Source organism: Calidris pugnax, unplaced genomic scaffold (assembly GCF_001431845.1).
Source record: "Calidris pugnax isolate Ruff unplaced genomic scaffold, ASM143184v1 scaffold234, whole genome shotgun sequence".
Taxonomy (NCBI): Eukaryota; Metazoa; Chordata; class Aves; order Charadriiformes; family Scolopacidae; genus Calidris; species Calidris pugnax.
In genome coordinates this window covers 397,300-423,978 of record NW_015090987.1, presented here as the reverse complement: position 1 = coordinate 423,978, position 26,679 = coordinate 397,300, and the positions used below count along the sequence as shown (strand labels likewise).

At 55.0% G+C, this 26,679-nt stretch overlaps 1 protein-coding gene across 1 annotated transcript in view; it reads left to right on the top strand.

Annotated features, from left to right (window-relative positions):
* Nucleotides 1-26,679, top strand: part of STIM1 (stromal interaction molecule 1) — a gene marked incomplete at its 5' end in the record, with an annotated part of 72,951 nt that overhangs the window by 43,226 nt on the left and 3,046 nt on the right. Inside the window, 3 exons of the mRNA XM_014954020.1 lie at nt 546-646; nt 1,522-1,784; nt 14,777-14,843. Coding sequence (XP_014809506.1) covers nt 546-646; nt 1,522-1,784; nt 14,777-14,843 — 431 coding nt within the window. The remainder of the gene's footprint in view (nt 1-545; nt 647-1,521; nt 1,785-14,776; nt 14,844-26,679) is intronic.

Below are 26,679 nucleotides of genomic sequence, written 5' to 3'. Positions count from 1 at the left end.
TCTTTGAGGTCCCTTCCAACCCAAACCATTCTATGATTTCTCTCCTCTGTTGGCCTTTTGTCTGGAGTTGGTGCTGCTGGGTCCCCAGAGCCACATGGGGAGATTTTGTTTGGGATTTACCCCCTGCCACAGAGAGAAGGCAAAAAAACCCCAACAAAACAGCCCCAAAAGAAAATAAATCCTCCCCAAACCACCGACCCTGGGGCTTTAACAGCGTTCCTGCAAAATAAAGACAACACAAGGCGTTATGAGAGCCCTTCGCTGGCCGAGGTCACTGGTTCAGTTCCCTGCCACTGGGGGAAACTGGGAGAAGGGCCAAGGAGGAGGATGAAACCCCCAGCGACCTGCTGCTCGCTGCTGAGGAATTCCTCGCCCGCCGCGCCGGGAAGAATAACATCCCTCAGTAAAAACCCCACTCGAGCTATTCCCCTGTGTGCTAACAGCTGCGGGGGCTATTTCTGGCTCAGGCCCATCCAGGATGTTCTCGTCCCGGAGGAAACGTAAGGTCGTCTTCTTCCTGTGACCTCTCTCTGTTGATGTTCCAGGCTGAGAAAATCAAGAAGAAGCGAAACACCCTGTTTGGGACGTTTCACGTGGCTCACAGCTCGTCTCTCGATGATGTGGATCATAAAATCTTAACTGCAAAGTGAGTATCTGCTCAAATGTCTTCCCTTATTCCTCTTGGGGGTTTCAGACCCGAGTCTGGAGAAGAGAAGGCTGAGGGGGGATCTGATCAACACCTATAAATACTTCAAGGGTGGGTGTCAGGAGGATGAGGCCACCACTTTTTTTCAGTGGTGCCCAGGGACAGGACAAGAGGAAATGAGCACAAACTTGAATGTAAGAAGTTCCACCTAAACATGAGGAGGAACTTCTTGACTTTGAGGGTGGCAGAGCCCTGGCAGAGGCTGCCCAGGGAGGTGGTGGAGTCTCCTTCTCTGGAGACATTCAAACCCCACCTGGACACGTTCCTGTGGGACCTGCTCTGGGTGGGATATGCTCTGGGAGGGGGTTGGACTGGATGATCTCCAGAGGTCCCTGCCAACCCCAGATCATTCTGTGATTCTGTGATCCCTGGAAATGTCAGTCGTTGCTGTTTTTTTTTAATTCCTGTATTCCTGCAAGTGGAAGGAAAGACGGCTCAAGTATTGGGTTGCAAAGCCAGACCACCAGACTCCCTGTTTCAGGCAATTCCCGGTGTGTTTTCCCTCCTCCCCCTGCATTTCACAGAATCACAGAATCTTCTAGGTTGGAAGGGACCTTAAAGATCATCTTGTCCAACCGTCAACCTGACTGACAAAAATAGACACCCACACAACAAACAAGGAGCATCACCATCACTAAACCAGACCTCCCAGCACTACATCAACCCGTCTTTTGAACACCTCCAGGGATGGGGCCTCAACCACCTCCCTGGGCAGCCCATTCCAATGGCTGATGACCCTTTCAGTGAAAAAAATGTTTCCTAATATCCAGCCTGAACCTCCCCTGGTGTTTCCCCTTGTTTCCCCTCCCTTCCAGGCAAGCCCTGAGCGAGGTGACGGCCGCGCTGCGGGAGCGGCTCCATCGTTGGCAGCAGATCGAGATCCTCTGCGGTTTCCAGATCGTCAACAACCCCGGGATCCACAGCCTGGCCTCTGCCCTCAACATTGACCCCAGCTGGATGGGCACCCCCCGCCCCAACCCCTCCCACTTCATCATGACTGACGACGTGGACGATTTGGACGAAGAGCTGGTGTCTCCCATGTCCATACAATGTACGTGGTCCCTCTTGGCCTCGCGCGGTGAGTCTGCGTCTGCCGGGGGCCTGGGGCCGTAGTTGACATGTGTTAGGAGGAATTTAAGGTACTTAAATTCGATTTTTAAATGACCAAAGACAAATTGCTAGTCGTTAAGGGTCAGGAATGTCCGTAAGAGCGGGACCATCACTGCTGGGGTTGCTTGGAGCCTGTTAATTCTGTGATTCTGTAATTGCAGCAGAACTAGTACTTTGTAGATGTTATTAGTCATCATTTAATCATCTGTGGGCTGTTCTGTTCAACTCTCTGGATTTATGCATTTGCAAAAAGAGCCACAGGCATGGGCTGGGCTCAGGAAAGTGAGAAAGGACAATGAAGTGCATTGTCCTCTTGGCCAGAGCACTTCTTTGGGATATAGAAGGACTTGGACACCCCCTCATGCACGGCTTTGCTCCAGGAGAACCACGAGGATCCAGGGAGAGCTGGAGTCCCTCTGCTGGGAGGGGGGACTGAGAGAGTTGGGGGGGTTCAGCTGGAGAAGAGAAGGCTCCGGGGAGACCTTGGAGCCCCTTCCAGTCCCTCAAGGGGCTCCAGGAAAGCCGGGGAGGGACTCTGGATGAGGGAGGGAAGCCCTAGGAGGAGGGGGAAGGGTTTGACCCTGAAAGAGGGGAGATGGAGCTGAGATGTGGGGAAGAACTTGTTTGGTGGGAGGGTGATGAGAGCCTGGCCCAGGTTGGCCAGAGAAGCTGTGGCTGCCCCATCCCTGGAGGGGTTCAAGGGCAGGTTGGAGGGGGCTTGGAGCAACCTGGTGTGGTGGGAGGTGTTCCTGCCCAGGGCAGGGGGTGGCACTGGGATGGGGCTTGAAGGTCCCTTCCCACCCAAACCATTCCATGATTCTGTGTCTTGCCCCTCTTGCCATTCTGGCTGGGGAGGAGCAGGCTGCTGTGGTGACGCTGCCTCTACCTGTAACGACCCATTAGATATTTTCTGGAGCAAAGATGGACACCCCTGTGCTCCATCTCCTCTGCGGCGTGGTGGTCATCACCATGGGCATTCAATCCCTCTTTACCAGTGACTGTTCCATGCAAATAGCTGGGAGGAATGGGGCTGCTGGAGGTGGTGGCGGGTGGTCCTAGATCTCTCGGAGGAAGGGACTGAGTTTGGGTCACCCTGTGTCCTTCGCTCTCCCATCTGCTGAGCTCTTGGGGGAAGTGAAGGTTCTCTCCTCCTCTGCAAAAGGTTGGTGAATCGGCCCTGACCACTCTTCCCATGATAAACTGACCCAGATTGGGCCTTGCTTCTCTCAAAAATGCATTGTCCAAACACGGTTTCCCATCTCTGGGTCTTGCACAAGAGGATGGGAGGACTGAGGAGCGGTTCCAGGCACTGATGGCAGCTGGAGCTCATGGTTCCAAGTTCCAGCTGGGAGAGGGCACCCCATGCTGCCAGCCATCACTGCAGCAGCCTTTTTAGTTACGCTTGATTCGGGTAATTTTCTAGTGAAGATGTCATCCAAAGTCTGTTTGACTGGGTAGAGGGCAGGGAAGAGGAATGGAAGAGCCTCGGGGTTGGTAGAAGTTTGGGAAGAGGAACAGAAGGGCCTTGAGGTTATAGAAGGTGGAGAAGAGGAATGGAAGAGCCTTGGGGTTGGTAGAAGGTGAGGACAAGGAATGGAAGAGCCTCAGGGTCGGTAGAAGGTGGAGAAGAGGAATGGAAGAGCCTTGGGGTTGGTAGAAGGTGAGGACAAGGAATGGAAGAGCCTCAGGGTCGGTAGAAGGTGGAGAAGAGGAATGGAAGAGCCTTGGGGTTGGTAGAAGGTGAGGACAAGGAATGGAAGAGCCTCAGGGTCGGTAGAAGGTGGAGAAGAGGAATGGAAGAGCCTTGGGGTTGGTAGAAGGTGAGGACAAGGAATGGAAGAGCCTCAGGGTCGGTAGAAGGTGGAGAAGAGGAATGGAAGAGCCTTGGGGTTGGTAGAAGGTGAGGACAAGGAATGGAAGAGCCTCAGGGTCGGTAGAAGGTGGAGAAGAGGAATGGAAGAGCCTTGGGGTTGGTAGAAGGTGAGGACAAGGAATGGAAGAGCCTCAGGGTTGGTAGAAGGTGGGGAAGAGGAAGAGAAGAGCCTCAGGGTTGGCAATGTGGGCTACTGGAGATGCCCGTACGTGCCATCATCATCCTCCCATCATGGCTTTGGGTTCCTATTCAATGCTGTGAAGGTCTGGAAGTGGGTGCTGAGGTCGGGCTGAGGGTGGTGGGGAATGAAGGTCAAGCACGGAGGGGTTGGGCAGCCAGCAGGAGGAATGGCAGGGGGAACGGCAGGAGGAACGGGGTGTCTGCAGGTTTCCAGAGATCACCAAACATGGGGGTGGGAGCTGGCAGGTTATGGGGTGGTGTGCCTGGGGAAAGTTTAAAGCTTCAAATAACGTTGTCCTACTTGTCTTTGTGATTATCAGTGGCCATTAGAAGCCAGACAGCTCTAATGAGACACTTGCAAAGGTGAGGACAGGCTGAGAGAGTTGGGGAGGTTCAGCCTGGAGAAGAGAAGGCTCCGGGGAGACCTCAGAGCCCCTTCCAGTCCTTCAAGGCAGGAGGTCCAGGAAAGCTGGGGAGGGACTCTTGATGAGGGAGGGGAGCCCTAGGAGGAGGGGGAAGGGTTTGACCCTGAAAGAAGGGAGATGGAGCTGAGATGTGGGGAAGAACTTGTTTGGTGTGAGGGTGGTGAGAGCCTGGCCCAGGTTGTGTAGAGAAGCTGTGGCTGCCCCATCCCTGGAGGGGTTCAAGGGCAGGTTGGAGGGGGCTTGGAGCAACCTGGTGTGGTGGGAGGTGTCCCTGCCCAGGGCAGGGGGTGGCACTGGGTGGGCTGTAAGGTCCCTTCCAACCCAAACCATTCTGTGATTCCATGCAAGGCAGGGATTAGAGAGGGATGTCTGAAGAGAAGTCCCACCTGAAGCACGCTCTCCAGAGGATGAGCTGGGGGGGTTTGAGCCTTCATCCAAGATTTAAGCCTCGGCTTCATTGTTTCTTGCTCGAGACACCTCGAGGGTGATTTTTTGGAGTGGGAACTCACAGTTCCCATCAGCCCAGTGACCAGTGCTGGCCTCCCTGCCCCTCTCCGAGCCACCACGTCCCAGTGGGGGGACAACTCCTGTCCCAGGTGCTGGACACCCCATTCCCAAAACACGGCAGCGTTTGCCTTTCCCCAGAGGATTTTTCTCTCTCTGTGTCCAAAACCTGCCTCAGGAGAGAAGTGTGGGGTTTTTCCTCCCCAGATGTGTGGGGGATGTTGCCGACCGACGGCCCGTGATGGTTCTCCCAGTAAATCACATTTTTCTCTCTCCCGTTGACTCCTGGTTGGCCCATCCCAGACGCGGCCTGGCTTTTCGGGCGCAGGTTCAGTGACCGCTCGTCTCTGTCCTTGGAGGATCAGTCCCTCTGGAAATACCCTGGTTTGGTTCTCTTCGATTATATTTTAATTTTTTTTATATATATTTATATATTTTTTATTCTACCCTCTGCCCTTTTTTCTGGACTAAAATCCATCCACTGATTTTCCAACTTTCTGGCACGGCAGACTAATGAGCCTTCCTCTCCTCACCGAGTCATCAGCATCTTTACTAACCCCTGGGAAGAGGAGGGGTTCAAGGGCAGGTTGGAGGGGCCTTGGAGCAACCTGCTTTGGTGGGAGGTGTCCCTGCCCAGGGCAGGGGGTGGCACTGGGTGGGCTGTAAGGTCCCTTCCAACCCAAACCATCCTGTGATTCCGTACAAGGCAGGGATTAGAGAGGGATGTCTGAAGAGAAGTCCCACCTGAAGCACCCTCTCCGGAGGATGAGCTGGGGGGGTTTGAGCCTTCATCCAAGATTTAAGCCTCGGCTTCGTTGCTTCTTGCTCGAGACACCTCGAGGGTGATTTTTTGCAGTGGGAACTCATGGTTCCCATCAGCCCAGTGACCAGTGCTGGCCTCCCTGCCCCTCTCCGAGCCACCACGTCCCAGTGGGGGGACAACTCCTGTCCCAGGTGCTGGACACCCCATTCCCAAAACACGGCAGCGTTTGCCTTTCCCCAGAGGATTTTTCTCTCTCTGTGTCCAAAACCTGCCTCAGGAGAGAAGTGTGGGGTTTTTCCTCCCCAGATGTGTGGGGGATGTTGCCGACCGACGGCCCGTGATGGTTCTCCCAGTAAATCACATTTTTCTCTCTCCCGTTGACTCCTGGTTGGCCCATCCCAGACGCGGCCTGGCTTTTCGGGCGCAGGTTCAGTGACCGCTCGTCTCTGTCCTTGGAGGATCAGTCCCTCTGGAAATACCCTGGTTTGGTTCTCTTCGATTATATTTTAATTTTTTTTATATATATTTATATATTTTTTATTCTACCCTCTGCCCTTTTTTCTGGACTAAAATCCATCCACTGATTTTCCAACTTTCTGGCACGGCAGACTAATGAGCCTTCCTCTCCTCACCGAGTCATCAGCATCTTTACTAACCCCTGGGAAGAGTCTGGTGGGATGAAGAAGAATCACAGTTCGCTGTAGCCCTCACGTGATATTGGGTTTTGCTTTTTTTTTTTAAAAAAAATCCAGTTACAAACTCTAGAGGGTCTTTTTTTCACTTGTTTTCCCCCCTGAGGTGGAGATGAAGGGTTGAGGCTATGCCAGGAGGAGGAGATAACGTTCCCGTCCTTCCTCCTCCTCCTCCTCCACACAGGCTTCACTCACAGCCTGTTGTCGTGCCCTTCATCTCTTTTTGTCCTTAAATAAATTGAGTGATGCCACCGATTGTGCTCATCTGTCCCCGGTGCCCTGACATGGTGGGGATGGCATTTTTGGGCTGGTGGAAGCCTTCCCTTGGCAGATGCTGCCCAACGTCCCCCCTGGGATGGAGAAAGAGGAGGAGGAGGAGAAGGAGGAGAAAGAGGAGGAAGAAAAAGAGGAGGATGAGGAGGAGGAGGCCAGGCTGTGCTTGGTCAGGGTGACAGTCCTTCCATCACCTTCCTCAAGGTGACGAGCAGGTTGGTTGGAGAACGTTGATGAAACATGTGTGGGTGTCTGGAGAAGAAGGACATTTGTGGGAAGCAAGGGCTGGGCCAGGTGAGGTCTCTTCGGGGAAAAAAGTGTGGTCCAAGAAAAAAAGAAACCTGTAGCAGAACCCCTAATCCCCCAGGGAATTATTCTGCAGAGCCCAGATCTTTGTCAGCCCCCCAAACTGGGACTTCCAAGCTGTGTCCCCACCAGCAGCCGGCAAGGAGGGATCAGCTGGGCTGTTCCTGTCCCTGCCACCTTCAGCTGCTGGGGGAGAGCTGGGACAGCCCCAGTTCTGCCCATTAACACCCATCATTAACCCCAGTTCTGCCCATTAACACTCTCCTCCCATCGGATTTTTTGCAGTTCCCACCGGAGGGAGGGATTTTTTTTTCCCACCTTGACTCCGTGTGACTCGACTTCACTTCATTTCAGCTCCGGAGAAAAGGAGGAAAAATAATTTTAGGATTATTTATCTTAGGAAAATAGAAAGTGGGTGATGCCAAGAGCTCCAGTGCAGGTTGGTAGGTGGGCAGCGCGGTAGAGCAGCCAACGGAGCGGTGGGAGCCTGTGAGAGGAGCCGTGATTGACCCTGGAGATGGGGAAACGGCAAAGTTTGCCCGAGTTACTCTTCATCCTTCCTTCTTCCATGGAAAATTCCTCCCGGGCCCCGGGTTGGTGCCATCAGAGGAGCTGCAGGAGACTCCCCTGTCCTCGCTGTGCCGTTTTGTAGCAGCGATTCGCTGGTTCTTCAACTCCCGAAGGAGCTCTCCTTCCACTCCATTTCTTAGCTTTCCTGTCTGTTCACCTTTTTTTAACCCATTTTTACACTTGTTTCTTGTGCGTATAAGAAATCCTGAACAGTCCTGAACACCTTATCTCCAAGAGAAGGAAAGTCTTGTATGGAAATTACAGCCAGGGGATTAATTAACGACCGGTCTGGCTGTCGGGTGGCGCCGCCCACGGGATCCTTGGTTTTCCAAGGTTATGATGGAAAGGGATGTGCAGAAATCCCTGGGTGGGTGAAGCTGCCTCCCTCAGCCTCTGCTGGTGACCCCCTGGCTCCATGGGGCAGAGGGAGCATAGGTGTGGGGCAGAGGTAGTGGTGAGAGCCTGGCCCAGGTTGCCCCGAGAAGCTGTGGCTGCCCCATCCCTGGAGGGGTTCAAGGCCAGGTTGGAGGGGGCTTGGAGCAACCTGCTCTGGTGGGGGGTGTCCCCAAATGGAACCGGATGGTCTTTAAGGTCCCTTCCCACCCAAACCATCCCAGGATTCTATGATTCAGGCGTGGATTGAGGACAAAAGCATGTGCCTGCCCAATTAGTGCCATAATTACTATCCATCTGCCATGTGGCCCAGCCATTCAGCCCTGCAGAAGGTACAAGTGGGGAGGTTTCTCCATCCTCAGAAGCTTTCCTGCTCCTGAACCCAAAGCAGAGCTCTGCTCCACAGCCCCGCCCTCAGTCCCATGTTCCTGTTGCAGGAGCGATGCTGGGAGCGGGAGCTCATCTCCCCAGCTTCAGGTGCCTCCTGGTCTCCAGAGTGTCCTTTTGGAGGCCATGCAGGGAGATAGAAGTGCCAGAGCAGGAGGTGTCTGCAGGATTCGGGTGTCTGCCTTAGGGTGGGGTGAATCATGCCCTGAAAGTACCGAATTCTTTACCTTTTCTACAAAGGGAGCCTGGGTGGGGAGGGTGGATCACGCAGCCGGTCTCCACCCCAGGAGTGGAGGGGGCTTGGAGCAACCTGGTTTGGTTAGAAGTGTCCCTGGATGGAACCGGATGGTCTTTAAGGTCCCTTCCCACCCAAACCATCCCAGGATTCTATGATTCAGGCGTGGATTGAGGACAAAAGCATGTTCCTGCCCATTTAATGCCATAATTACTCTCCATCTGCCATGTGGCCCAGCCATTCAGCCCTGCAGAAGGTCCAAGTGGGGAGGGTTCTCCATCCTCAGAAGCTTTCCTGCTCCTGAACCCAAAGCAGAGCTCTGCTCCACAGCCCTGCCCTCGGTCCCACGTTCCTGCTGCAGGAGCAATGTTGGGAGCGGGAGCTCATCTCACCAGCTTCAGGTGCCTCCTGGTCACTGGAGGGTCCATTTTGAGGTCATGCAGGGAGATAGAAGTGCCAGAGCAGGAGGTGTCTACACAATTCGGGTGTCTGCCTTAGGGTGGGGTGAATCATGCCCTGAAAGTACCGAATTCTTTACCTTTTCTACAAAGGGAGCCTGGGTGGGGAGGGTGGATCACGCAGCCGGTCTCCACCCCAGGAGAGATGATCAGATAAAGTGTTCAGAAAGCACCTCCATCAGGAACATCCAACAGTCATTTCTCATGGGCTGGGCATTAATCCAGCATGTTGAGCAGCAGCACCAGCCTAATGCTTCTTCTGCCTTAAAACCAGCGTAACCGATGGCACGAGGTGGGGTGGCCGCGGTGGCAGAAGGTGCCACCTTGGTTGGTGGTGGGGCTGGCCATGGGTGGCAGCTTTCATGGCGGTGCCTCCTGGCTGCTCTGGGGGTGAAGTCTCTTTCCCAGTTGCCTTCAAGCCTTCTCCCTTTTCTCTCCCTACAGCTCCTGCCTTGCCCAGCACAGTTCGCCAGCGCCTGGTGGACCCTCAACACGGCCACGGATCCCAGAGGTTGGTAGAGAGTTACGTGCAAGGCCAGAATGAGTCGGGCCAAGCTGGCCATTACCGGGCGGGCAGAGTCTCTCTCCGTCGAATGCACAGCCACTCCTCCGGACAGTCTTTCAGTTCTGACCTTCCTGGCACCAACCCATCATCTGCCGCCGTGGCCACCACCACCACCACCACCACCACCTCTTCCACCTCTTGCTCCTCAGCCACCACCGCTGCATCTGCTCCTGCTTGCCATGTCCACCCTCTCTGTTACCATCACACCACCTCCTCTTATTTCCTCCAGATGGACTCCATCCCCGACCTGCCCCCTCCTGATGTCACCTCTGGAGTTCGCTGTCGCACTGAGAGCTTTGGGTATATTGCTCTTTCTTTTCTAGCTCCCTCCCGCCTGCCGGGGCTCAGAGCTGACGCTTGCTGGGGTGCTCTCTCTCCTAGATCCCTCCTGCTCCTTTCCTTTTGGGCCTTTCTTTCCTTATTTACCCACCGTTTTGTTTCCTCACCCGCTGTCCCGTCCCAGTGGACCCTCTGAGGAGCACTCCGTGGTCCCCCATTCCCATTTCTGCCAACTCCGTGGGTGCATAAACCAAGGAGTTTTGGGGGTTACCAAGAGGATGGGGCCAGTCTTTTTCCAGTGGTGCCCAGTGACAGGACAAGAGATAATGGGCACAAATTTGAATGTAAGAAGTTCCACCTAAACATGAGGAGGAACTTCTTGACTTTGAGGGTGGCAAGAGCCCTGGAAGGGGCTGCCCAGAGAGGTGGTGGAGTCTCCTTTGGAGACACTCAAACCCACCTGGACATGTTCCTGTGCAACCTGCTCTGGGTGGACCTGCTCTGGCAGGGGGTTGGACTAGATGATCTCCAGAGGTCCCCTCCAACCCTATATCATTCTGTGATTCTGAGGTGCTGTTGTTTAATTGTAGCTCAGCAAATGAGAGTTCTTGGGCACTTGGTTGCTGCTGGATGAGTCCATCTCTCGCTGGGGTGGTGTCCCCAGGAGATCGGAGGTAGCACAACTCATCAAACAAACGCTGACCTTATTTGAAGCCTTGACTCGTTTGGGGTCTTCGCAAGCGAATTGCAAAGGGAACACAAGGGGTAGGTTGAGTTTTGGCGTTTGTGCTGGTTTTTGGAGGTGGCAAAAAAGCAGGAATTAGGAATTTGGCGTTTCAGAGCGGCCTCTGTTTCCGTAGGGGGTGACGGGTGTGCGCGGTTTGGCTCAGGAATGTCTGAATGATGAGAAGAGGAAGGAGCTGGAGTGTCTTGTTGCTGGGTCACTGGCTTTAACTTGGTCCTTTCCAGCGTTAACTCTTTGGAGAATTGTGTACGATAGGACCCAAGGAGCTGTTTATCATCCACATCCCTACATCCCTGACCTCTCCCCAGTCACCGCGCTGGCGTTGGGCAACCACAGAAGCAGGAACCCTCTCTGGTCTAACTGGGGTGCTGCCAGTGGCTCTCCAGCAGCCGCCCCCAGCTCAGAAACACTCTGTAGCCCAAGCAGAAGATGGTGTTCCTCGGGTGGCCCCGGGTGGCTTTCTTCTGAGTCAGCTCCACGGGCAGCAGCCGTTGGAGGTCCTCACCCCATGTGTGGCTTGTGGGGCTCCAGACCCCCTCAACCAGCTCCAGGGCGTTGGTGGAACCTGTGTCCATTCAGGTCCCTGATTTAAAAATGGATTTTTTAATCGGGGGAGCAAATGTGACGTGTGGTTTGGGGTGGGCTCAGTTCAGGGCCTTTTCAGGGGCCGAGTGCCGAGGTGTTGGATGCTGGAAGGGCTGTGATGGGCCTTCAGGGGGTCCTCTCCTCCTGCCCCGTCACCGTGGCCAAGCCGTTTCATTACTGTTCTGCCTTTTCTCCTTGGTACAATTAAAAATAGCCTCCTTATCCCCAGCTTTAGGGATCGGGCTCCTGGGAAAAGGCTGGAAGTCTCTGGGTGAGGAAGTCCTCAGGGGCAATGTCCTTCCATGTTTATTTATCCCAGCAGGAGAACATTCCAGGTCACCACAGCTCCGTTGGGTTGTTATTCCTTTGGCTGTAGGTTTTTTCTCTCTCTGTGTCCAAAACCTGCCTCAGGAGAGAAGTGTGGGGTTTTTCCTCCCCAGATGTGTGGGGGATGTTGCCGACCGACGGCCCGTGATGGTTCTCCCAGTAAATCACATTTTTCTCTCTCCCGTTGACTCCTGGTTGGCCCATCCCAGACGCGGCCTGGCTTTTCGGGCGCAGGTTCAGTGACCGCTCGTCTCTGTCCTTGGAGGATCAGTCCCTCTGGAAATACCCTGGTTTGGTTCTCTTCGATTATATTTTAATTTTTTTTATATATATTTATATATTTTTTATTCTACCCTCTGCCCTTTTTTCTGGACTAAAATCCATCCACTGATTTTCCAACTTTCTGGCACGGCAGACTAATGAGCCTTCCTCTCCTCACCGAGTCATCAGCATCTTTACTAACCCCTGGGAAGAGTCTGGTGGGATGAAGAAGAATCACAGTTCGCTGTAGCCCTCACGTGATATTGGGTTTTGCTTTTTTTTTTTAAAAAAAATCCAGTTACAAACTCTAGAGGGTCTTTTTTTCACTTGTTTTCCCCCCTGAGGTGGAGATGAAGGGTTGAGGCTATGCCAGGAGGAGGAGATAACGTTCCCGTCCTTCCTCCTCCTCCTCCTCCACACAGGCTTCACTCACAGCCCGTTGCTGTGCCCTTCATCTCTCTTTGTCCTTAAATAAATTGAGCGATGCCACCGATTGTGCTCATCTGTCCCCGGTGCCCTGACATGGTGGGGATGGCATTTTTGGGCTGGTGGAAGCCTTCCCTTGGCAGATGCTGCCCAACGTCCCCCCTGGGATGGAGAAAGAGGAGGAGGAGGAGAAGGAGGAGAAAGAGGAGGAAGAAAAAGAGGAGGATGAGGAGGAGGAGGCCAGGCTGTGCTTGGTCAGGGTGACAGTCCTTCCATCACCTTCCTCAAGGTGACGAGCAGGTTGGTTGGAGAACGTTGATGAAACATGTGTGGGTGTCTGGAGAAGAAGGACATTTGTGGGAAGCAAGGGCTGGGCCAGGTGAGGTCTCTTCGGGGAAAAAAGTGTGGTCCAAGAAAAAAAGAAACCTGTAGCAGAACCCCTAATCCCCCAGGGAATTATTCTGCAGAGCCCAGATCTTTGTCAGCCCCCCAAACTGGGACTTCCAAGCTGTGTCCCCACCAGCAGCCGGCAAGGAGGGATCAGCTGGGCTGTTCCTGTCCCTGCCACCTTCAGCTGCTGGGGGAGAGCTGGGACAGCCCCAGTTCTGCCCATTAACACCCATCATTAACCCCAGTTCTGCCCATTAACACTCTCCTCCCATCGGATTTTTTGCAGTTCCCACCGGAGGGAGGGATTTTTTTTTCCCACCTTGACTCCGTGTGACTCGACTTCACTTCATTTCAGCTCCGGAGAAAAGGAGGAAAAATAATTTTAGGATTATTTATCTTAGGAAAATAGAAAGTGGGTGATGCCAAGAGCTCCAGTGCAGGTTGGTAGGTGGGCAGCGCGGTAGAGCAGCCAACGGAGCGGTGGGAGCCTGTGAGAGGAGCCGTGATTGACCCTGGAGATGGGGAAACGGCAAAGTTTGCCCGAGTTACTCTTCATCCTTCCTTCTTCCATGGAAAATTCCTCCCGGGCCCCGGGTTGGTGCCATCAGAGGAGCTGCAGGAGACTCCCCTGTCCTCGCTGTGCGGTTTTGTAGCAGCGATTCGCTGGTTCTTCAACTCCCGAAGGAGCTCTCCTTCCACTCCATTTCTTAGCTTTCCTGTCTGTTCACCTTTTTTTAACCCATTTTTACACTTGTTTCTTGTGCGTATAAGAAATCCTGAACAGTCCTGAACACCTTATCTCCAAGAGAAGGAAAGTCTTGTATGGAAATTACAGCCAGGGGATTAATTAACGACCGGTCTGGCTGTCGGGTGGCGCCGCCCACAGGATCCTTGGTTTTCCAAGGTTATGATGGAAAGGGATGTGCAGAAATCCCTGGGTGGGTGAAGCTGCCTCCCTCAGCCTCTGCTGGTGACCCCCTGGCTCCATGGGGCAGAGGGAGCGTAGGTGTGGGGCAGAGGTGGTGTAGGTGTGGGGCAGAGGGAGCGGGCTCAGCTCTCCAGCCTCTGTCACCTTCTGGGTAAGAGTTCCTGGCCAGAAAGATCATTAAGGATCTCCAGAAGGTGTTAATGAGCTGGTGACAGGGCACAGATGGAGGCAGCATGATTTGTTTCTCTGAACCAGGAGGGATTTGCAATTAGAGAACAATATTTTTCCAATGGAGCATCTCTTTGATCAGCGAGTGAATCATCAAACGGATTTGGGAATAGAGGAGCTTTTGGAGCAGAGCTTCAATTTCTACAGGAGAGCTGGGGAGGGACTCCTGGTGAGGGAGGGAAGCCATGGAGGGAGGGGGAAAGGTTTGACCCTGAAAGAGGGGAGATGGAGATGAGATGTGGGGAAGAACTTCTTTGGTGTGAGGGTGGTGAGAGCCTGGTCCAGGTTGCCCCAAGAAGCTGTGGCTGCCCCATCCCTCCCAGATTGGAGGGGGCTTGGAGCAACCTGGTTTGGTTAGAAGTGTCCCTGGATGGAACCGGATGGTCTTTAAGGTCCCTTCCCACCCAAACCATCCCAGGATTCTATGATTCAGGCGTGGATTGAGGACAAAAGCATGTTCCTGCCCATTTAATGCCATAATTACTCTCCATCTGCCATGTGGCCCAGCCATTCAGCCCTGCAGAAGGTCCAAGTGGGGAGGGTTCTCCATCCTCAGAAGCTTTCCTGCTCCTGAACCCAAAGCAGAGCTCTGCTCCACAGCCCTGCCCTCGGTCCCACGTTCCTGCTGCAGGAGCAATGTTGGGAGCGGGAGCTCATCTCACCAGCTTCAGGTGCCTCCTGGTCACTGGAGGGTCCATTTTGAGGTCATGCAGGGAGATAGAAGTGCCAGAGCAGGAGGTGTCTACACAATTTGGGTGTCTGCCTTAGGGTGGGGTGAATCATGCCCTAAAAGTACCGAATTCTTTTACCTTTTCTACAAAGGGAGCCTGGGTGGGGAGGGTGGATCACGGTCTCTGCCCCAGGCGAGATGATCAGATAAAGTGTTCAGAAAGCACCTCCATCAGGAACATCCAACAGTCATTTCTCATGGGCTGGGCATTAATCCAGCATGTTGAGCAGCAGCACCAGCCTAATGCTTCTTCTGCCTTAAAACCAGCGTAACCGATGGCACGAGGTGGGGTGGCCGCGGTGGCAGAAGGTGCCACCTTGGTTGGTGGTGGGGCTGGCCATGGGTGGCAGCTTTCATGGCGGTGCCTCCTGGCTGCTCTGGGGGTGAAGTCTCTTTCCCAGTTGCCTTCAAGCCTTCTCCCTTTTCTCTCCCTACAGCTCCTGCCTTGCCCAGCACAGTTCGCCAGCGCCTGGTGGACCCTCAACACGGCCATGGATCCCAGAGGTTGGTAGAGAGTTACGTGCAAGGCCAGAATGAGTCGGGCCAAGCTGGCCATTACCGGGCGGGCAGAGTCTCTCTCCGTCGAATGCACAGCCACTCCTCCGGACAGTCTTTCAGTTCTGACCTTCCTGGCACCAACCCATCATCTGCCGCCGTGGCCACCACCACCACCACCACCACCACCTCTTCCACCTCTTGCTCCTCAGCCACCACCGCTGCATCTGCTCCTGCTTGCCATGTCCACCCTCTCTGTTACCATCACACCACCTCCTCTTATTTCCTCCAGATGGACTCCATCCCCGACCTGCCCCCTCCTGATGTCACCTCTGGAGTTCGCTGTCGCACTGAGAGCTTTGGGTATATTGCTCTTTCTTTTCTAGCTCCCTCCCGCCTGCCGGGGCTCAGAGCTGACGCTTGCTGGGGTGCTCTCTCTCCTAGATCCCTCCTGCTCCTTTCCTTTTGGGCCTTTCTTTCCTTATTTACCCACCGTTTTGTTTCCTCACCCGCTGTCCCGTCCCAGTGGACCCTCTGAGGAGCACTCCGTGGTCCCCCATTCCCATTTCTGCCAACTCCGTGGGTGCATAAACCAAGGAGTTTTGGGGGTTACCAAGAGGATGGGGCCAGTCTTTTTCCAGTGGTGCCCAGTGACAGGACAAGAGATAATGGGCACAAATTTGAATGTAAGAAGTTCCACCTAAACATGAGGAGGAACTTCTTGACTTTGAGGGTGGCAAGAGCCCTGGAAGGGGCTGCCCAGAGAGGTGGTGGAGTCTCCTTTGGAGACACTCAAACCCACCTGGACATGTTCCTGTGCAACCTGCTCTGGGTGGACCTGCTCTGGCAGGGGGTTGGACTAGATGATCTCCAGAGGTCCCCTCCAACCCTATATCATTCTGTGATTCTGAGGTGCTGTTGTTTAATTGTAGCTCAGCAAATGAGAGTTCTTGGGCACTTGGTTGCTGCTGGATGAGTCCATCTCTCGCTGGGGTGGTGTCCCCAGGAGATCGGAGGTAGCACAACTCATCAAACAAACGCTGACCTTATTTGAAGCCTTGACTCGTTTGGGGTCTTCGCAAGCGAATTGCAAAGGGAACACAAGGGGTAGGTTGAGTTTTGGCGTTTGTGCTGGTTTTTGGAGGTGGCAAAAAAGCAGGAATTAGGAATTTGGCGTTTCAGAGCGGCCTCTGTTTCCGTAGGGGGTGACGGGTGTGCGCGGTTTGGCTCAGGAATGTCTGAATGATGAGAAGAGGAAGGAGCTGGAGTGTCTTGTTGCTGGGTCACTGGCTTTAACTTGGTCCTTTCCAGCGTTAACTCTTTGGAGAATTGTGTACGATAGGACCCAAGGAGCTGTTTATCATCCACATCCCTACATCCCTGACCTCTCCCCAGTCACCGCGCTGGCGTTGGGCAACCACAGAAGCAGGAACCCTCTCTGGTCTAACTGGGGTGCTGCCAGTGGCTCTCCAGCAGCCGCCCCCAGCTCAGAAACACTCTGTAGCCCAAGCAGAAGATGGTGTTCCTCGGGTGGCCCCGGGTGGCTTTCTTCTGAGTCAGCTCCACGGGCAGCAGCCGTTGGAGGTCCTCACCCCATGTGTGGCTTGTGGGGCTCCAGACCCCCTCAACCAGCTCCAGGGCGTTGGTGGAACCTGTGTCCATTCAGGTCCCTGATTTAAAAATGGATTTTTTAATCGGGGGAGCAAATGTGACGTGTGGTTTGGGGTGGGCTCAGTTCAGGGCCTTTTCAGGGGCCGAGTGCCGAGGTGTTGGATGCTGGAAGGGCTGTGATGGGCCTTCAGGGGGTCCTCTCCTCCTGCCCCGTCACCGTGGCCAAGCCGTTTCATTACTGTTCTGCCTTTTCTCCTTGGTACAATTAAAAATAGCCTCCTTATCCCCAGCTTTAGGGATCGGGCTCCTGGGAAAAGGCTGGAAGTCTCTGGGTGAGGAAGTCCTCAGGGGCAATGTCCTTCCATGTTTATTTATCCCAGCAGGAGAACATTCCAGGTCACCACAGCTCCGTTGGGTTGTTATTCCTTTGGCTGTAGGTATCTCTGCCCTTTGGTGTAGGTTCTCCCCTGCCATCGTTTACACACCAGGTCTTTCTTTGGGATGTCCCAGCCCCTTCCTGACTTTTCCTGCCCAAAAGCCGGGCTGCCCAGGCAGCTCCAGGCAGGTCCTGGATCCCGAAATATCTGGAGAGGGGGAAAATCACGGGCAATTAAAGAGCAACATCTCGGTTTAATTTGGTAATGTTTGTTTGGGGGATTACGAGAAGCAGTATAATTAAAATATAAATTAATTACTGCCAATTTGCATTCAGCTGCAGCTGTCCTGATAAAAGCTGGGGACAAGTCCTGGGGACAAGTCCTGGTGACATCCCCCAGTCCCCGTTTGCCATCGACCTCCCTGTCTCTGTGGAGGGAGGTTTGTCCTGGGAGGGCTCGTGTCCCGTTTCAAAAATAGCTGTATAAACATGGTTTTATATTTTTTTTTCCCCCAGCTGAGGCCTGTGATACGCTTAATTGCTGACCAGATTAGTGTCCCCAGCCCTGCAGACTCCCCTGAGAGGGGTGACTTTGGGATGCCAATTAGAAAAGGTGCTGATGGTGCTGGGAGGTCATTAGGAGAGAATGACTGAGGTCTCCTCCTCATTCCCCAGGGGCACTGAGGAGTTTGTCAGAACCCAATTAGGTGGAAAGCAGGACTGTTTTCTCCCTGTTCCGGCGGCTGACGGGGGATAATTGATTTAAGGATGAGGGATAATTGGTTTAAGGATGGAGTTTTGCAGAGTAAGAACTTCCCACCCAAGAGAGATTTGCTTCAGCTGCGCAATAGCGGGCGGCTCCAAAATCCATGTTCATCCATTCTCTGTTCATTCCAGGAGACAGAAATGAAGCAGCGGGTGCCCAAATGTGCTCTTAACTTTGTTGTTGCTTTTAATTTTGGTTTGTTTTTGTTGGTTTTTTTTTTTTTTTGGTGGAACTGCGTGGTTAGCAGATGCTGCTCAGCTGCATCTCTAAGCCGTAGCAGGAGCCAACGTGTTTGCTCTTTCTCTTTTACACAACCAGCCTCAGAGGTCTTTACACACCCCCCTCCAGCTCCACAGCCTCCCTGAGGGAAGCCCAGGCTGAGAAAAGCCTTTCCAGGGAATTCTGGCCAAGGAGGAAAACGGACACCCCCCCAAAAAAAAATAATTCCTGGCTCCCTCAGTAGGAGGAGAGCGGGACCTGGGGCACCCTGGGCTGCTGGATCACTTTAAGTCCTCCCTCGCATCCAGCAGATGCCAACGTTGGCAAGAAATCATCTCAAACAAGCTGTTTTTCCCCAGAAAAAGGCTCTGGGGGGTGTGTCGGTTCTGCTGGGGGTTGCCCTGGTAGGGACCTTCTCTCCAGGCAAGGCCAGCGCGTGGCCGGCGAGCGGCTTTCCTCACCTCCTCACTCTTTGCTTCTCTTTTGCAATTGGCTTCAGAGGATCCGGTGCAAATAAGGTCAGAGCTGTTCTGATTTCCAGGGCTGATGTTTGGGGGTGTTTGTTTTTTTGTTTTGAGGGGACCGGGTGTCCCTTGGGGGGAGGTTTTGGGGATGGGGAGAGGGGCTGGAGGACGCTGTGTGCACAGAGGTTTCTGCTGCCGGTGCCTGCTTCAAGGTGGGGAAACCCGGTGGAGATGGGAGCGTAGGGACCTCATCCCAGTGCTGGTGGCCCTTTTTCCAGTGGGTACTGGGGGTGGCAGCCACAGTGAAAGCAGAAGTCTCAGTCACCCAGAGTGACCCTCAGCTCTGAGGGGGTGGAAGGGAAGGAATTACCGTTGGGTTGGCATCGTAGGGGCTGTTCCTAAGCCCCTGCCCGTGCCACCCACCTGGTATATAATGTATAGCCCCACACCTATGGGTGCTCTTGGAGTGGAGGAGGTGGATGGGGCTGGTAGACCAAGCCCTGCTTTAGTGTTAGATGCCCTCAAGCCCCTCCTGAGCTTTCCTCCAGTCCTTGTGTAGGCACCAGGAGAGACCATCCACCGGCTCCAGAGCTGGGGAAAGATTCCATTATCCCCCTCCTGCCCGCTCCCCTCTTCCTCCACCACCACCAGGTCTTTCTTTACTCCATGCTTCTTCGCTCTCTGCTTCTTTTTCTTTGCAAATTCAGCCCATCCCCATTTTCTCACCCTCTCTGGTTCACCGTGGTGGGTTCAGGTTCTGGGATGGGGAGGTGGGAAGCGCAGGTGGGTAAGCACCCTCGGCTCTGGTCTTGGTGGGTCGTGTGTCCAGCTCCATGGAAAAGAAAGAGGTGAACACCACGGCTGGGACTGAGGAACACGAGGAACATGTCCTAAGGGAGGCCCTCGGGTATTTTTCACGTTCAGTTGGTGGTCTCAGGTTCTCAGGAGAGGTCAGCGTTTGGTGGGTCCAGCTGCACCGCAGAAGCCCTTCCTCTGAAGGCACCTTTCCTTGATGCCATCAAGGCTGGCTGTGACCTTGGCCAGTTTTTCCTCTTGAAAACGTGACGTACCGATCCAGGGCCCATGAACTTCAACCAAGCCAAATGCAAGGTCCTGCACCTGGGTCATGGCAATCCCAGGCACAAATACAGGATGGGTGGAGAATGGCTGGAGAGCAGCCCCGAGGAGAAGGACTTGGGGGTGTTGGTGGATGAGAAGCTCAACATGAGCTGGCAACATGGGCTGGCAGCCCAGAAAGCCCCCCACATCCTTGGCTACATCGAAATTAGTGTGGCCAGCAGGGTCAGGGGGGGATTTTGCCCCTCTGCTGAACTCTGTGTCCAACTCTGGAGTCCTCAGCCCAGGAAGGACATGGAGCTGTTGGATGGGGCCAGAGGAGGCCCCGGAGATGCTGGGAGGGCTGGAGCCCCTCTGCTGGGAGGGGGGGCTGAGAGAGTTGGGGGGGTTCAGCCTGGAGAAGAAAAAGCTCCAGTGAGACCTTGGAGCCCCTTCCAGTCCCTCAAGGAGGGGGCTCCAGGAGAGATGGGGAGGGACTCTTGATGAGGGAGGGGAGCCCTAGGAGGAGGGGGAAGGGTTTGACCCTGAAAGAGGGGAGATGGAGCTGAGATGTGGGGAAGAACTTGTTTGGTGGGAGGGTGGTGAGAGCCTGGCCCAGGTTGCGTGGAGAAGCTGTGGCTGCCCCATCCCTGGAGGGGTTCAAGGCCAGGTTGGAGGGAGCTTGGAGCAACCTCCTCTGGTGGGAGGTGTCCCTGCCCAGGGCACGGGGTGAGTCTGGATGGTCTTTAAGGTGCCTTCCCATCCAAACCATTCCATGATTCTGTGGTCAGCCTGAGGAAAATCAGCAGGATCTGTGCTACCCCCTCTTTTTGGCTGAGCCTCACCCAAGATGACCAGCGATGTCCTGGCAATGTTCTTTCCTCCCCTGTTGTGCACTTCCCTGTGGGAACCACATAAAAGGATCGTTTTGGGCTGTAGATCATCCCAGCAAAGCTGCTGTTAAACCCACATGGGGGCTGCTGCAGGGGGTCTTCCCTTGCTCCAGAGCTGTGTGTCCCCAGGGGACAGCCACACCAGAAATGGGGAGGGGACCCCACAAACCGATCACCTTGATGCCCAAGGACCTCCAGTTCAGCTCTGGACCTCCCCAGTTCCAGAAGGACAGGGAACTTCTGGAGAGAGTCCAATGGAGGATGCAAGGATGATGAGGGACTGGAGCATCTCTCTGCTGAGGAAAGGCTGAGGGACTTGGGGCTGTTCGGCTGGAGAAGAGAAGACTGAGGGGGGGACCTCATGGATGCTTATGACAAGAAGAAATGGCTTCAAGTTGTGCCAAGGGAGGTTGAGGATGGAGCTTGGGAACAATTTCTTCCTGGAAAGTGTTGGAAGCCTTGGCAGAGGCTGCCCAGGGCAGTGGTGGAGTCACCAGCCCTGGAGGGATTTTGGAGCCGGGCAGAGGTGGTGCTGAGGGACATGGGTCAGTGGTGGGTTGGTCAGTGTTGGGTTGATGGTTGGACTCCATGGTCTGGAAGGTCCCTTCCAACCTCCACCATTCCATGATTCTATGATATCTAAAGGGCTGGGGGCAAGAGGATGGGGCCAGACTCTTCCCAGTGGTGCCCAGTGACAGGACATGGTGCAACAAGCACAAACTGGAAATTCCATCTCAACGTGAGGAGGACCTTCTTTCCTGTGAGGGTGGCAGAGCCCTGGAAGAGGCTGCCCAGGGAGGTGGTGGAGCCTCCTTCTCTGGAGACATTCAAACCCCGCCTGGACACGTTCATGTCCAATTTGCTCTGGGTGGCCCTGCTCTGGCAGGGGGTTGGACTGGGGGGGTCTCCAGAGGTCCCTTCCAACCTCTGTGATTCTGTGACCCTCTGTTGGGGCGGGAGTGGTCCTGGGAGGAGATGTGGTGGCCACGGTGTGCACTGAGGACCTGCTCTGAGCCCAGGGACAGCATTTGGCCTCCGTCCCCCCACGGCGCGGGACCAGCTGTCCGAGGATCAGGTTCTCTCCGGGGGAGAAAATCCTCCTGGACCAGAGGATGTTTCTCCATCTGCTGTCGTCATTTTCTCCACACGTTGCCGTGGCCACGGGATCACTGTTGTCTCTGCTGGATTTAAAGCTCAGAAGGACCTTGAGAGAGACAGGAGGAGGCTCACGGGCCTCTGAACTTGGGGGCATTTGCAGATCTCAGCAGGGAGAAAACTCACCTTCCTCGCAAACAAGGCATTTTTGGAGTCACCTCAGTTAAAAAATTAATTTTTTGCTGTATTTGTTATTATTTTTTTAAAAGATTTCTTTTCACTGACCCCCACCCAGATGCCTTTGTGTTGTGGCAGCCGGTGGAAAGGTTGGCTTGATTTTTTTACCCATAAAAGGCTGTTCACTGACCCCCACCCAGATGCCTTTGTGGTTGTGGCAGCCGGTGGAAAGGTTGGCTTGATTTTTTTACCCAGAAAAGGCTGTTCCTTGGTACAACCAAGCCTGTGCAACCTGCTCTGGGTGGGACCTGCTCTGGCAGGGGGTTGAACTAGATGCTCTCCAGAGGTCCCTTCCAACCCCATGGGATTCTGTGGATTACAACACTGAATTTCAAACGAGCAGATGGCACTGTCTGAACCTTCACTGGCTGTGGCCTGCTGCGTCCACACAATCGTGAACCACTCCATTGAGTTGACTTCAGCAGCAGGTGCTCTGCTTTTGCACCCTGGTCCTTGGGGAACCACTGGCTGTGGCCTGCTGCGTCCACACAATCCTGAGCTGCTCCATTGACTTCAGCAACAGGTGCTCTGCTTTTGCACCCTGGTCCTTGGGGAACCGGTGGTCCTTGGGGAAGTGGTGGTCCTTCAGGAACTGGTGGTCCTTGGAGAAGTTATATGGTCCTTGGGGAAGTGGTGGTCCTTGGGAAAGTGATGGTCCTTCAGGAAGTGGTGGTCCTTGGAGAAGTGACTCCTTCAGGAACTGGTGGTCCTTGGGGAAGTGGTGGTCCTTCGGGAACTGGTGGACCTTGGGGAAGTGCTGGTCCTTGGAAAAGCGATGGTCCTTCAGGAGGTGGTGGTCCTTGGAGAAGTGAGTCCTTCAGGAACTGGTGGTCCTTGGAGAAGTTATATAGTCCTTGGGAAAGTGACAGTCCTTCAGGAAGTGGTGGGGAAGTGGTGGTCCTTGGGAAAGTGATGGTCCTTCAGGAAGTGGTGGTCCTTGGAGAAGTGACTCCTTCAGGAACTGGTGGTCCTTGGGGAAGTGGTGGTCCTTCGGGAACTGGTGGACCTTGGGGAAGTGCTGGTCCTTGGAAAAGCGATGGTCCTTCAGGAGGTGGTGGTCCTTGGAGAAGTGAGTCCTTCAGGAACTGGTGGTCCTTGGAGAAGTTATATGGTCCTTGGGGAAGTGGTGGTCCTTGGGAAAGTGACGGTCCTTCAAGAAGTGGTGGTCCTTGGAGAAGTGAGTCCTTCAGGAACTGGTGGTCCTTCGGGAACTGGTGGACCTTGGGGAAGTGATGGTCCTTGGAGAAGTGGTGGTCCTTGGAGAAGTGGTGGTCTTTCAGGAACTGGTCGTCCTTGGAGAAGTGATGGTCCTTGCAGAAGTGGTGGTCCTTGGGAAAGCGACAGTCATTCAGGAAGTGGTGGTCCTTGGAGAAGTGAGTCCTTCAGGAACTGGTGGACCTTGGGGAAGTGGTGGTCCTTGGAGAAGTGGTAGTCTTTCAGGACTGGTGGTCCTTGGAGAAGGGATGGTCCTTGGAGAAGTGGTGGTTTTTCAGAAACTGGTGGTCCTTGGAGAAGTGGTGGTTTTTCTGAAACTGGTGGTCCTTGGAGAAGTGGTGGTCCTTGGAGAAGTGGTGGTCTTTCAGGAACCAGTGGTCCTTGGAGAAGTGCTGGTCCTTGGGGAAATGCTGGTCCTTGGAGAAGTGGTGGTCTTTCAGAAACTGGTGGTCCTTGGAGAAGTGCTGGTCCTTGGAGAAGTGGTGGTCTTTCAGGAACTGGTGGTCCTTGGAGAAGTGATGGTCCTTGGAGAAGTGGTGGTCTTTCAGGAACTGGTGGTCCTTGGAGAAGTTATGGTCCTTGCGGAAGTGGTGGTCCTTGGGAAAGCGACGGTCCTTCAGGAAGTGGTGGTCCTTGGAGAAGTGCTGGTCCTTGGGAAAGCGATGGTCCTTCAGGAACTGGTGGTCCTTGGAGAAGTGCTGGTCCTTGGGAAAGCGACGGTCCTTCAGAAAGTGGTGGTCCTTGGAGAAGTGAGTCCTTCAGGAACTGGTGGTCCTTGGAGAAGTGACGGTCCTTGGAGAAGTGGTGGTCCTTGGAGAAGTGCTGGTCCCTGGGAAAGCGACGGTCCTTCAGGAAGTGGTGGTCCTTGGAGAAGTGAGTGCTTCAGGAACTGATGGTCCTTGGGGAAGTGATGGTCCTTGGAGAAGTGATGGTCCTTGGAGAAGTGGTGGTCCTTGGAGAAGTGGTGGTCTTTCAGAAACTGGTGGTCCTTGGAGAAGTGGTGTTTTTTCAGAAACTGGTGGTCCTTGGAGAAGTGCTGGTCCTTGGGGAAGTGATGGTCCTTGGAGAAGTGGTGGTCTTTCAGGAAGTGGTGGTCCTTGGAGAAGTGCTGGTCCGTGGGAAAGCGACGGTCCTTCAGGAAGTGGTGGTCCTTGGAGAAGTGAGTCCTTCAGGAACTGGTGGTCCTTGGAGAAGTGGTGGTCCTTGGGGAAGTCTTACCCACCCATAGCAACACACCAGCCTGGTGAGATCAGCCGGGATGAGTGCGGAGCGGGAACTGTGGACCTGCCCAGAGGTGGTCATGCCTGCTTGTAGCCCTGGCTCAGATCAGCAGCGTTCCCAGGCCAAGGTCTACCTTGTTTTCATGGAAAGGGGGCACCTTCCAGGAACTTTTGGAGGAAATAAAGCTCTGAAAGCACATGGTCACCATTGGGTCACCCTCGCAGCCTCACACACCATGGCTTCTGCCACCCTTTCTTGGGAGAGGTGACACAACGAGTGGCCTGGCAGGAATCCCCCCTCTGCAGGTGTGTTCAGCACCAACGTGGACAAGAAACCTTCAGGAAGAGCATGAAACTCTGACCTTCCTCCAGGGAGAGGAATCGAGCTGTTGTGGTTGCGGTTTCATCTTCCTTCTGCATTTACCAACTGCAGCCCCAGGTCTCGACCCCCCAGGTTGTGTGGGTGCCCTCGGTGTCCACCTCTTGGAAGATGGCCCTGAGATACTCCCGTGTTCAGCCCCATCAAGTTTTATTGATCCTGCTGTTCCCAAAGCTGGTTCCCCATCACCCAACCCCAGTTCTCTCAGTAAAAGCTAGGATAGAAGCTGTGACCAGTGACCTTTTGGTGGAGCTGTGGTACCTGCTGGTGGCACCAGGAATCGGGAGCATCCCTGGCTCCACACGGTGCGTTTGGTGGCAGTTCTCTCCTCTTGGATGTCCTCCACAGCCAGGGATTTCACACCATCTCCAGGGCTCGGTTCCTCTTCTCCCATCAGCCCCAAAACACCCATCAGGTGTTGCCATCAGGGAGGGTGGTGATTTGAGGAGAATCCTGCCGTTTATGGTTGTCTGGGGTGACATTGGGGTCTCTCGCTGCCGTTGCTTCTCCTGAGCATCCCACCTGGGATGGGCTGAAGTCTCCTGATGCCCCAGGGCCTGTTCTCCTCCTGCCTCGCTCTTCTGCTGCTTCCGCCGTCATTTGTGCTGCTCCAGAGGAACGGGGGGCTCTTTGCTGGGCAGGTTTGGTCCTGATCGTGGCAGGGGACAGTGACCCACGTCCCAGGGCTCCATCGTGAGGTTGGGGGGGTCTGCACCAGGGCCAAGGAACCGCCGAGCACCTCCTGTCTCTTCTCACCCCCTTTCGCTTCTCCTCCTCTTTGCTCCTTTCTCCCTCCATCTCCCTCTTCCATTCTCTACCCCATCAGGGAGGGTGGTGATTTGAGGAGAATCCTGCCGTTTATGGTTGTCTGGGGTGACATTGGGGTCTCTCGCTGCCGTTGCTTCTCCTGAGCATCCCACCTGGGATGGGCTGAAGTCTCCTGATGCCCCAGGGCCTGTTCTCCTCCTGCCTCGCTCTTCTGCTGCTTCCGCCGTCATTTGTGCTGCTCCAGAGGAACGGGGGGCTCTTTGCTGGGCAGGTTTGGTCCTGATCGTGGCAGGGGACAGTGACCCACGTCCCAGGGCTCCATCGTGAGGTTGGGGGGGTCTGCACCAGGGCCAAGGAACCGCCGAGCACCTCCTGTCTCTTCTCACCCCCTTTCGCTTCTCCTCCTCTTTGCTCCTTTCTCCCTCCATCTCCCTCTTCCATTCTCTACCCTTTGCCTCCAGCTGGTGCAGACCCTGAGTAAGGGGCAGGGGCTGGGTCCCCTGGCACCCCCAGGTCCCCTGGATCCCCCAGCAGCCCCCAGGTCCCTTGGAAGCCCTTGGGATCTCCTGGCAGCCCCAGGTCCCCTGGAAGTCCCCAGGTCCCCTGGTACCTCCAGGTCCCCCAGTATCTCCTAGGTCCCCTGGAAGCTCCCTGGATCCCCCAGCAGCCCCCAGGTCCCCTGGCACCCCCGGGTCACCTGGAAGCCCCCAGGATCTCCCAGCAGCCCCCAGGTCCCCTGGAAGTCCCCAGGTCCCCTGGTACCTCCAGGTCCCCTGGCAGCCCCCAGGTCCCCTGGTACTTCCAGGTCCCCTGGCACCCCCAGGTCCCTCAGCAGCCCCCAGGTCCCCTGGAAGCCCCCCGAATCCCCTGGCAGCCCCCAGGTCCCCTGGTACTTCCAGGTCCCCTGGCACCCCCAGGTCCCTCAGCAGCCCCCAGGTCCCCTGGAAGCCCCCCGAATCCCCTGGCAGCCCCCAGGTCCCCATCCAGCCCAGAGGGACCCCACTCCTGAGGTCTTGCAGTAGGTGGTAGGAGAGCATCGTGGTGGCCCTTTGGGGTCGGGCAGGTACCACAGGGACATTGGGTCGGGTTCCAGCAGTGTCCCACCCGTCCTGGTGGTCCCAGAATAAGCTGTGGCTCAACTTTCCTCCTCCCTCCCAACTCTCCACTTCAAAAAAACCCAAAAGGGGGTCTGGGAGCCTCCCTGGGGCTGTAGGTGATGCCTTTCCCCATCAGAGGTGGGCACCAGGCCGGGGCACAAACCGCTGTGCAGCAGAGGGGCTGCCGTGGGCACGGCTCCGTGGGGGGACACCAACCTCCAGTTCCTCACCCCCCTCTCCCCCGGGATTCGGGGTTTGTGGAGCCAGGAAAAAGGGGGGGAAAGTCTGGTTTTGGTGCTTTCTCCACCAGTGGGAGGTGGGGGGGGGACCCGGCCCCACGCACACACGGGTGGGAGCAGAGCAGAGGAACCCACTGGGGACTATGCCCCCCCGGTCCCAAAGCTGGGAGGGCATCGTGTCCCCCCGCTTCTCCGGGGGCCCTGCAACAC